The 11,129-nt window shown below is 41.1% G+C and overlaps 1 protein-coding gene across 2 annotated transcripts in view; it reads left to right on the forward strand.

The window, feature by feature from the left end:
- Positions 1-10,877, forward strand: part of LOC145268337 (uncharacterized) — a 158,461-nt gene extending 147,584 nt beyond the window's left edge. For both annotated transcript variants that reach the window (XM_080123834.1, XM_080123835.1), the window contains one exon: positions 10,142-10,877. In XM_080123834.1, coding sequence (XP_079979960.1) covers positions 10,142-10,182 — 41 coding nt within the window. In that variant the 3' untranslated portion in view covers positions 10,183-10,877. The remainder of the gene's footprint in view (positions 1-10,141) is intronic.
- Positions 10,878-11,129: the final 252 nt, after the last annotated feature.

The raw sequence follows: 11,129 nt of genomic DNA on the forward strand, positions 1-11,129 counted from the left end.
TCTGTCTGTCTCTCTCTCGCTCGCTCTGTCTGCCTGTCGCTCGCTCGCTCTGTCTGCCTGTCGCTCGCTCGCTCTGTCTGCCTGTCGCTCGCTCGCTCTGTCTGCCTGTCGCTCGCTCGCTCTGTCTGTCTGTCTCTCGCTCTGTCTGTCTGTCTCTCGCTCTGTCTGTCTGTCTCTCGCTCTGTCTGTCTGTCTCTCGCTCTGTCTGTCTGTCTCTCGCTCTGTCTGTCTGTCTCTCGCTCTGTCTGTCTGTCTCTCGCTCTGTCTGTCTGTCTCTCGCTCTGTCTGTCTGTCTCTCTGTCTGTCTGTCTCTCGCTCTGTCTGTCTGTCTGTCTCTCGCTCTGTCTGTCTGTCTGTCTCTCGCTCTGTCTGTCTGTCTGTCTCTCGCTCTGTCTGTCTGTCTCTCGCTCTGTCTGTCTGTCTCTCGCTCTGTCTGTCTGTCTCTCGCTCTGTCTGTCTGTCTCTCGCTCTGTCTGTCTGTCTCTCGCTCTGTCTGTCTGTCTCTCGCTCTGTCTGTCTGTCTGTCTCTCGCTCTGTCTGTCTGTCTCTCGCTCTGTCTGTCTGTCTCTCGCTCTGTCTGTCTGTCTCTCGCTCTGTCTGTCTGTCTCTCGCTCTGTCTGTCTGTCTCTCGCTCTGTCTGTCTGTCTCTCGCTCTGTCTGTCTGTCTCTCGCTCTGTCTGTCTGTCTCTCGCTCTGTCTGTCTGTCTGTCTGTCTCTCGCTCTGTCTGTCTGTCTGTCTCTCGCTCTGTCTGTCTGTCTGTCTCTCGCTCTGTCTGTCTGTCTGTCTCTCGCTCTGTCTGTCTGTCTCTCGCTCTGTCTGTCTGTCTCTCGCTCGCTCTGTCTGTCTGTCTCTCTCGCTCGCTCTGTCTGTCTGTCTCTCTCGCTCGCTCTGTCTGTCTGTCTCTCTCGCTCGCTCTGTCTGTCTCTCTCGCTCGCTCTGTCTGTCTCGCTCGCTCGCTCTGTCTGTCTCTCTCGCTCGCTCTGTCTCGCTCGCTCTGTCTGTCTCGCTCGCTCTGTCTCGCTCGCTCGCTCTGTCTGTCTCGCTCGCTCGCTCTGTCTGTCTCGCTCGCTCTGTCTGTCTGGCTCGCTCTGTCTGTCTGTCTCTCTCGCTCTGTCTCTCTGTCTCGCTCGCTCTGTCTCGCTCGCTCTGTCTGTCTCTCTCTCGCTCGCTCTGTCTGTCTCTCTCGCTCGCTCGCTCGCTCTGTCTGCCTGTCGCTCGCTCGCTCGCTCTGTCTGCCTGTCGCTCGCTCTGTCTGCCTGTCGCTCGCTCGCTCGCTCTGTCTGCCTGTCGCTCGCTCGCTCTGTCTGCCTGTCGCTCGCTCGCTCGCTCTGTCTGCCTGTCGCTCGCTCGCTCGCTCTGTCTGCCTGTCGCTCGCTCGCTCGCTCTGTCTGCCTGTCGCTCGCTCGCTCGCTCTGTCTGCCTGTCGCTCGCTCGCTCGCTCGCTCGCTCTGTCTGCCTGTCGCTCGCTCGCTCTGTCTGTCGCTCGCTCGCTCGCTCTGTCTGCCTGTCGCTCGCTCGCTCTGTCTGCCTGTCGCTCGCTCGCTCGCTCTGTCTGCCTCTTGCTCGCTCTGTCTGCCTCTCGCTCGCTCGCTCGCTCTGTCTGCCTCTCGCTCGCTCGCTCTACCTCTCGCTCGCTCGCTCTGTCTGCCTGTCGCTCGCTCTGTATGTCTGTCGCTCGCTCTGTCTGTCTGTCTCTCGCTCTCGCTCGCTCTGTCTGTCTCTCGCTCTCTGTCTCTCGCTCTGTCTGTCTCTCTCTCGCTCGCTCGGTCTGTCTGTCTGTGTCTCTCTCGCTCTGTCTGTCTGTCTGTCTCTCTCGCTCTGTCTGTCTGTCTCTCTCGCTCTGTCTGTCTGTCTCTCTCGCTCTGTCTGTCTGTCTCTCTCGCTCTGTCTGTCTGTCTCTCTCGCTCTGTCTGTCTGTCTCTCTCGCTCTGTCTGTCTGTCTCTCTCGCTCTGTCTGTCTGTCTCTCTCGCTCTGTCTGTCTCTCTCGCTCTGTCTGTCTGTCTCTCTCGCTCTGTCTGTCTGTCTGTCTCGCTCTGTCTGTCTGTCTGTCTCTCTCGCTCTGTCTGTCTCTCTCGCTCTGTCTGTCTGTCTGTCTCTCTCGCTCTGTCTGTCTCGCTCGCTCGCTCTGTCTGTCTCGCTCGCTCGCTCTGTCTGTCTCGCTCGCTCGCTCTGTCTGTCTCTCTCGCTCGCTCTGTCTGTCTCTCTCGCTCGCTCTGTCTGTCTCTCTCGCTCGCTCTGTCTGTCTCTCTCGCTCGCTCTGTCTGTCTCTCTCGCTCGCTCTGTCTGTCTCTCTCGCTCGCTCTGTCTGTCTCTCGCTCGCTCTGTCTGTCTGTCTGTCTCTCGCTCGCTCTGTCTGTCTGTCTGTCTGTCTCTAGCTCGCTCTGTCTGTCTGTCTCTCGCTCGCTCTGTCTGTCTCTCGCTCGCTCTGTCTGTCTCTCGCTCGCTCTGTCTGTCTGTCGCTCGCTCTGTCTGTCTGTCTCTCGCTCGCTCTGTCTGTCTGTCTCTCGCTCGCTCTGTCTGTCTGTCTCTCGCTCGCTCTGTCTGTCTGTCTCTCGCTCGCTCTGTCTGTCTGTCTCTCGCTCTGTCTGTCTGTCTCTCGCTCGCTCTGTCTGTCTGTCTCTCGCTCGCTCTGTCTGTCTGTCTCTCGCTCGCTCTGTCTGTCTGTCTCTCGCTCGCTCTGTCTGTCTGTCTCTCGCTCGCTCTGTCTGTCTGTCTCTCGCTCGCTCTGTCTGTCTGTCTCTCGCTCGCTCTGTCTGTCTGTCTCTCGCTCGCTCTGTCTGTCTGTCTCTCGCTCGCTCTGTCTGTCTGTCTCTCGCTCGCTCTGTCTGTCTGTCTCTCGCTCGCTCTGTCTGTCTGTCTCTCGCTCGCTCTGTCTGTCTGTCTCTCGCTCGCTCTGTCTGTCTGTCTCTCGCTCGCTCTGTCTGTCTGTCTCTCGCTCGCTCTGTCTGTCTGTCTCTCGCTCGCTCTGTCTGTCTGTCTCTCGCTCGCTCTGTCTGTCTGTCTCTCGCTCGCTCTGTCTGTCTGTCTCTCGCTCGCTCTGTCTGTCTGTCTCTCGCTCGCTCTGTCTGTCTGTCTCTCGCTCGCTCTGTCTGTCTGTCTCTCGCTCGCTCTGTCTGTCTGTCTCTCGCTCGCTCTGTCTGTCTGTCTCTCGCTCGCTCTGTCTGTCTGTCTCTCGCTCGCTCTGTCTGTCTGTCTCTCGCTCGCTCTGTCTGTCTGTCTCTCGCTCGCTCTGTCTGTCTGTCTCTCGCTCGCTCTGTCTGTCTGTCTCTCGCTCGCTCTGTCTGTCTGTCTCTCGCTCGCTCTGTCTCTCGCTCGCTCTGTCTCTCGCTCGCTCTGTCTCTCGCTCGCTCTGTCTCTCGCTCGCTCTGTCTGTCGCTCGCTCTGTCTGTCTCTCTCTCGCTCTCTGTCTCTCGCTCTGTCTGTCTCTCTCTCGCTCGCTCGGTCTGTCTGTCTGTGTCTGTCTCTCTCGCTCTGTCTGTCTCTCTCGCTCTGTCTGTCTCTCTCGCTCTGTCTGTCTGTCTCGCTCGCTCTGTCTGTCTCGCTCTGTCTGTCTGTCTCGCTCTCTCGCTCGCTCTGTCTGTCTGTCTCGCTCTCTCGCTCGCTCTGTCTGTCTGTCTCGCTCTCTCGCTCGCTCTGTCTGTCTGTCTCGCTCTCTCGCTCGCTCTGTCTGTCTGTCTCGCTCTCTCGCTCGCTCTGTCTGTCTGTCTCGCTCTCTCGCTCGCTCTGTCTGTCTCGCTCGCTCTGTCTGTCTGTCTGTCTCTCGCTCTGTCTGTCTGTCTGTCTCTCGCTCGCTCTCTCTGTCTCTCGCTCTGTCTGTCTCTCTCTCGCTCGCTCTGTCTGTCTGTGTCTCTCTCTCTCTCTCGCTCTGTCTGTCTGTCTGTGTCTCTCGCTCGGTCTGTCTGTTTCTCGCTCGGTCTGTCTGTTTCTCGCTCTGTCTGTCTGTGTCTCTCTCGCTCGCTCTGTCTGTCTCTCGCTCTGTCTGTCTGTGTCTCTCTCTCTCTCTCTCTCTCGCTCGCTCTGTCTGTCTCTCGCTCTGTCTGTCTCTGTTCTTGATTTGCAATTATAAATTTTTGTTCGATCCAAAAGTATTCATTTTTACCTGCTGATTCATATATAATAGGACACCTGGATACAAAAGATGGGGGGGGGGGGTCTTCTATATTTAACTTGTTTGTCTCTCAGAACCTGCATTTGGTTTCATTCAGTTTATTGAATGCATGTATATAAAATGTATAAAAAATATTTTTTTTATATTTCAATTTGGCCTTCCTATTAATTTAACATTTATTAATCCTTAAAAATGTTTCATGAAACTATTTTGTCTTTGCCTTTATTCGGGTCTGTATTTTTTTAAATTTATATTTGCCGGATGCGGACATGGGCTTTGTCCAGTCACATTGCGCTCTTACTTATGATAAATAAATAAAAAAAGATGCTGACAATACAACTATCGTGCATTTTATATAACTTGCAACTTGGATTGTCTGATAACAAGAGAAACTTTTTCTTTTTTTTTTTTATTTTTGCAATCACTAATAAGGACAAAAAATATTATGCATTTATTTTTTTTTATTGTCTCGCAACATGGTGGGTATCACCACATTTATTTCAAGCATTCTTACGATCACTGATATCTATTTTAAGTGCGTTATCAGCATCTTAGTCGATTAAACAGGGAAACATTTTTATTGCATTCTGAAAAATTATTTTTTTTTTTTACAATGTGAAACTAAAATAAATTTCAATTAACTACGATTCTGTTATTAAAAAAAAATTAACATTCTTTAACATTTAACATCCTGTGCAAATTTGGGTGCTTCTTATAATATTAGTCACAAGTGAAAATTGCTTTCTATGTAAAAACTATTTTGATATATGTACATGTCGATGGCTTTCATCTCGGGAGGGTTGAACCAGCTTTCCTCGGAAGTTTCATGAGAATATTTAGTTCATGACTGGCCCGAAGTCGTGTGTTATATATATATATATATATATATATATATATTTCATGCAGAAATAGTATCCTTCTAATAGAATAGGTCGACTAGAACAAAATAAAAATTGTAAAAATAAAAACTAAATCAGTCTGATTGTATTTTAAGAATGGAAATAGCTGTAAAGCAAGGGAGATAATTCGTTCAGACATTTTTAGCAACGTGAAAATGAATACATAATACGATGAAACTGCAATTTATGATAAAATTGATGTTTACATCTAATTAAACTTCTACTCGATCATTATTTAATAATTTTTAATGAGGATACTTATTTCTGTGTGATATGCATCAAGTACATCAAAGTGTTTTTACTTTTGGCCAATACATTATAAGTACCCAAATTAGTTTTAATCCAGAGCCTCGGTCCTGTATGAAATAAGGAGAAAAAACTTATGAACATTTTGAAATTCAATACGGAGACATAAGATGTTTTTCCGTATTTTGAATTCAATAGGGCGAGGGGGTTATAAACCCTACAATATTTCGTCTTATCTTTTTCCTTCACCAAATCCTTTTCATTTCATATAAAAAACAAATTTTCCAACAATCTCTAAGTTGTTTAATGGTTTTCACTATTCAATGAAACTTGGCAAGACGTACTTCATACAAAAAGTACCAAAACTTACGAGTGTGAATTAAATTACTCTTCTGTTGTTGGAATGGTAACTAACGATTGAGATATATGTATATATATATATATATATTGGGAAAAAATGTTTAACATTTGTGCTTTAAATAACATTTTGCAGTCATAAGATAATTAAAACCATACTCTTAAAAAGAAAAAAAAAATTGTTGCTAATAAAATTGAGGTATATATTTTACGGATATGGTAATAAAATTCGATGCTGACCTTCATGCTAAAGTTTTAAAAATAAACACAATAAAAATAAATGAAGTCGTTATACTAAAAAAATAAAAATAAGTTATTTTCAGCCCCCCCCCCCATATCTCTTTGTTTTCATGTATGTTTTTGAGATTGTCTGTTTACAACCTCCAAAGTTATTAAATCTTTAAAAAAAAAAAAATCCAAAAACCTGAATAAATGAATAAAAGTTCATAAATATCCTTATAAAATTGAATAATTAAGATGGAAGTGAAGTTTATAGGCATAAAGATTAATGTTTGTTTGAAATAATGGAAATTGAAATTCCATTAAAAAGCAATATTATCTACTTGATTGTCGTTTCAAAATTAGTGACACATAAAATTTTGTACTTTCATGATCCAGCAATCCACCATTATTGTTTTGAATTTTGAAATGGATTCTAAACAAAGGAAGTAACTCGGTTTGGTGTCTTAATTAAAACTTGCAGTTTCTTTGGAAGCAATTTTCATTAATTTTCCTGTTTTTGGATATGTTTTGGACAAATGTTGGATATGTTACTAGTTTCAACATGACTATTTAAGTAGATGAGTAAATAGCATTGCTTTTAGTTGAAATTCAATTTTGCAAATTTTTGTTCTGAACAATCACCAATATTACCAAACAAGAAAAATCATTAAATTGATATGTAATTGAAAGGTTTTTGTCTATTCATTAACCTTTTATAAAACTGTTTTGTATTGTGCACTTGAAACATAAATACTGAAAATTTCTAAAATATTTTGTAGGTGGGTATAGAGTAATTATATGAATATAAGTTCATGTTTCCCCCCCCCCCCCCCCAGCCTTCACCTACACACGTGTGCATGACTGGCCCCAGAATTCTCAGACTTACCCCCATGACGAATGAGATTATCACATCCCTTCTATCTTTCATGTTTTAATAACAAAGTAATTTTATCACAAAGGTTTCCACGGCAATTATTTATATATATATATATATATATATATATATATATATATATATATATATATATATATATATATATAGTCCTGGTCAAAATCATAAGACCGCTTAAGAAAGTAAGACATATATTGAAAGTTACACATATTGAATTTTTAATCAAACGAATAAAACCATTGCTAAAAAGGGAAAATGATGTGGGGGGGGGGACGAAATCTGCTTCATTCGAAACCTTAACCCTGATCTAATAATTATTTTTAAAAAAAAAACATTTTCACCTGATCAAAATGATAAGACCACTTTAATAAAATCGGCTAGTTTTGAAAAAATGAATACGAAAAGCTTTGTTACTAAAAGCAATTTGTTAGTGGTTAAAAAACATCTTAATAAATTATAAATGGCAAAAGGGAAACCATTATCAGAGTTTGAGAGAAGAAGCTTAATAGGGGTGAACTCTCCCATAGATCCATTGCAAACGAAGTGAATCGTAGCAAAATGGTCATCACAAATTAAGAAATCCAGATCAATATGGGCACAAAGAGTCCAGGTCGACCAAAAAAAATAATCCCATCACTGGATCGCCGTATCAGAAGTTTAAAAAAAAACTCCAGTATGAGCTCAGGTCGATTGAAAAGCCAAACAGCAGCAGAATGTAGTCCTAAAACCATCAGAAGGCATCTGAAAAAGGGTTTCAATCATTTAAAGAGACTGCAGAAACCGCGTCTTCTTGAACAGCACAAAACTAACCGACTTAAATATGCCACCAAATACCAGACTTGGGTTGAAGAGAAGTGGGGAAAATGTAATTTTCTCCGATGAGAACAAGTTTAATCTAGATGGTCCAGATGGATTTGAACACTATTGACATGATAAAAATTTGCTCAAAGAGACTTTTTCAACTCGGCATAGTGGAGGAGGATCTTTAATGATCTGGGGTGCTTTATCGTCAGCTGGGACCCTAAGGTTGCAAGTAGTTAAAGGCCAGCAAACATCATTGAAGTACATTTCAATGCTTAAAAATGCTTCTATCAGGACTGAAGGTCCACGTCTGTGTGGAAGAAATTGGATTTTCCAGCAAGACAACGCTGCGATACTCATGAGAATACTTTTCTTCAAATAATACAGAATTGTTAGATCATCCAGCATGTTCTCCGGACCACAATCCCATTGAAAATCTTTGGGGATGGATGGCAAAAGAAGTGTTCAAGGATGGAACCCAGTATGATTCGATAAAGGAACTTTCTGATTCAGTTTTCAGTACATGAGATAAAATTCCTTCGCAACTGATAAAAAACTTCAGCGCAAGTATGCCGAAGAGAATTTTTGAAGTAATTCGTAATAATGGAGGCTATACTAAATACTGAGACCCTTTTTAGTAATTTATAATTGCCTTTTGTTAGATAAATTATCAGTGGTCTTATCATTTTGACCAGGTGAAAATGTTTGTTTTTTAAAAAATAATTATTAGATCAGGGTTAAGGTTTCGAATCAAGCAGATTTCATTTTTTCTCCCCCATTATATTTTCCCTTTTGGCAATGATTTCAACCATTTGTTTGATTAAAAATTCGATAATATGCGGAAACGCTTACTTTAAGTGGTGTTAGGATTTTGACCAGGACTAATATATAATTTTTTTTTTTTTTTTTTTTTTTTTTCAATAAAATAAAATACGCATCAAGTTCACTTGAAAGCCAAATCACAATGTAATATTAGGAAAATAAACAAATATTTTCCTTGCTTGAAATTTATAATTTAAATATATTTCGGAGTAAAACTCCATCCTCAGTATGTTTTTTTTTTTTGTTTGTTTTTTTTTTCTTTTTCTTTTTTTTTCTTTTTCTTTTTTCTTTTTCTTTTTCTTTTCTTTTTTTTTTTTTTTCTTTCTTGCCATGTAACTCCTAGTTTAGTCTTTTTATCTCTGAGAGAAAGAAACGTCTGTAAAGAGTCGCGTGTTGTATCTCAGTAGTTGTATTTTGAAATGTTGGAACAGTGCGTAGGCAACGCGAGAATGTCACATCCTTGACAATTATGTATATTCATATTCAGCAAGCAAGCAAGCAATTATGTATTTTTATTATATATATATATATATATATATATATATATATATATAAATTTTTTTTTTTTTTTTCCAGGAAGATTAGATTCAAAACTGCTTCAAATTTAAACTTAACAGTTGAATTTCTTACTGATTGTGTTATAAGCTATGGTATAAATGAATTTTTATGGTGTCATTATCAGCCAGAAATTCTAGCTACAATCCACCCTCACATGTTCGAACATTTAGCTTTCAAAATCTAAGCATCGCATAATAAAAACCGTTTTTTTTTGTTTTTTGTTTTTTTTTTTTGCCGACCATTTATTAGTCGGCTAGCTGTGTACAAATTCCAATAGTGATAGGCGCCTTTTGTTATGTCTAAAAGTGACAGTGTTCAACGAGTGAGATCGGAGATGTGCCACTGTACAACATGCTCTCTACTGATTCCAGCACCCTCAAAATGCAACGCTGGATTGCCACGAATAATAGGAACATGCCCAAGGTGATGAAAATAGTTTCCAGCCATGGTTATGGTCTTTGGTGTGGTTTCAAGTGAGGGTCACCTCATGCCACCTCACATCTTCGACGTAATCTGGAAAGTCAACTTTAAAGTTCACCTGGATGTGCTGAAGAGTGTAGTGATCCCCTGGTGCAATCGGGTGACCACTGGTGAACCCTGAATGTGGTAGCAGGACTCTGCACCGGCCCACAAGTCCAAAGAAACCAAGGCTTGGCTTCAGAAAGAGCGCTACAACTTTGTACCATTCTCACTGTCCCCACTCCACAGACCTGAATCTATTGGACTACTTCGTTTGGTTATGTCAAGAACATCACCAACATAACCTCCCATAACACCAAAGCTAGCCTGATCACCAAGTATTCGCCGAGCTCGTGCTGGCGATTGTGGAAAAGGCATGCTCTGTTTCAAACCCATATAAGTTTTTAAATAAAGCTGTAGTGTTTTCTTTAGCACGACAACTTTATTGTTCCACCCTGTATCTATATGATGATTCTTGAAAGGATTAAACACTAGTGTCTGTAGGTATATAAAATAATTATATTAATAATTATAGTGTTCTTATTTTTCAGCATGGCTAGATGGAAGGTGTGTTTTATGTTTTGGGAAATCCTCCTCTTTCAGACTGGTGTTCAACTTTCAAATGTATATTGTAAAAATTACCAATTCCATAGAAATTGGAAATTTGGTTATAAAACTCTGTAGTTTAAAATAAATGTTTTTTTGCTTTTTTTAAATTTCATACACATATTGTATATACACTATATTTACTTGTATATCCTTATTTTATTTGTAGATTCCCAAACCGCGTCGAACGTTGAGGTCGAATGCGTATAAAAACAAAAGAAAAAGAAAAAACTCAACTAGAAAATCACGTATTCCCGATAAGACAAAAGACCTAAAGACTAATTAGTGCAGTCCAAGAGAAAATGGTTTGTTCTACCAGTGTTGTGTGGTGTTCAATGAACACCAATGAAAAACTTGTGTGTAATTATGAAATGTGTGCACACACTCACTTGCGCACGCAAACACACACACACACATATATATTAAATATACACTAATATATTTAATATACACACTTTATATATAAGAAAATACTATATTGAAAAATTGTTCTGTGAATTATATTAGAGCACTTGGGTGACAGCTGGGTTATCTCCCTTTTTATTGACAGTTTTTCTTTGACACCAGAAAATGTGAACCCAGTATCAGATTATATAAAAAATAAATATAAATCAATTTTTTTTTATATGTATATATATATATAAAGGAAAAAGTGAAGCATTAAAAAGAAAATCAGAATGTTTCTGATATATAGCATTGATTTGGATTTTTTTTTTTTTTTTTTTTTTTTTTTCTTAGCCCCTCTTTTTTCTTTTCTTTTTTTTTTAACTTGATCGTTATTTTAATAATAAAATTTCCTCCTCTCCCAATTTCTTGTAAATTACCCTCAACCCAAATATTGCAAACAAAAGAACGAAAAATAAAATATGAAGAAACTGAAGCTATGAACAAAATACAAAAAGGTCTACTTTTACTTATTGCTTTTTTTGTTGGTTGTTTTTTTTTTTTTTTTTTTATCAGGAAAATCTTCTAGTTTCCTCTTTCCTATCCATTCGACAAGCAGCAAAATTCCACCCCTTCACTGAGGTTCCTAGATGCTGAAAGATTTTCTATTCTGATAGTTTCTGCCCCATTAGTGGGGCAGATTGCTGAAACAATCTTTCACTTGGTGCTTGTATCTCCAAGTGAAAGATTCTTATGGAATATGGAGATAACCT

This window comes from Euprymna scolopes, chromosome 43 (assembly GCF_053919585.1).
Source record: "Euprymna scolopes isolate OS-2025 chromosome 43, ASM5391958v1, whole genome shotgun sequence".
In the NCBI taxonomy this organism is placed as follows: Eukaryota; Metazoa; Mollusca; class Cephalopoda; order Sepiida; family Sepiolidae; genus Euprymna; species Euprymna scolopes.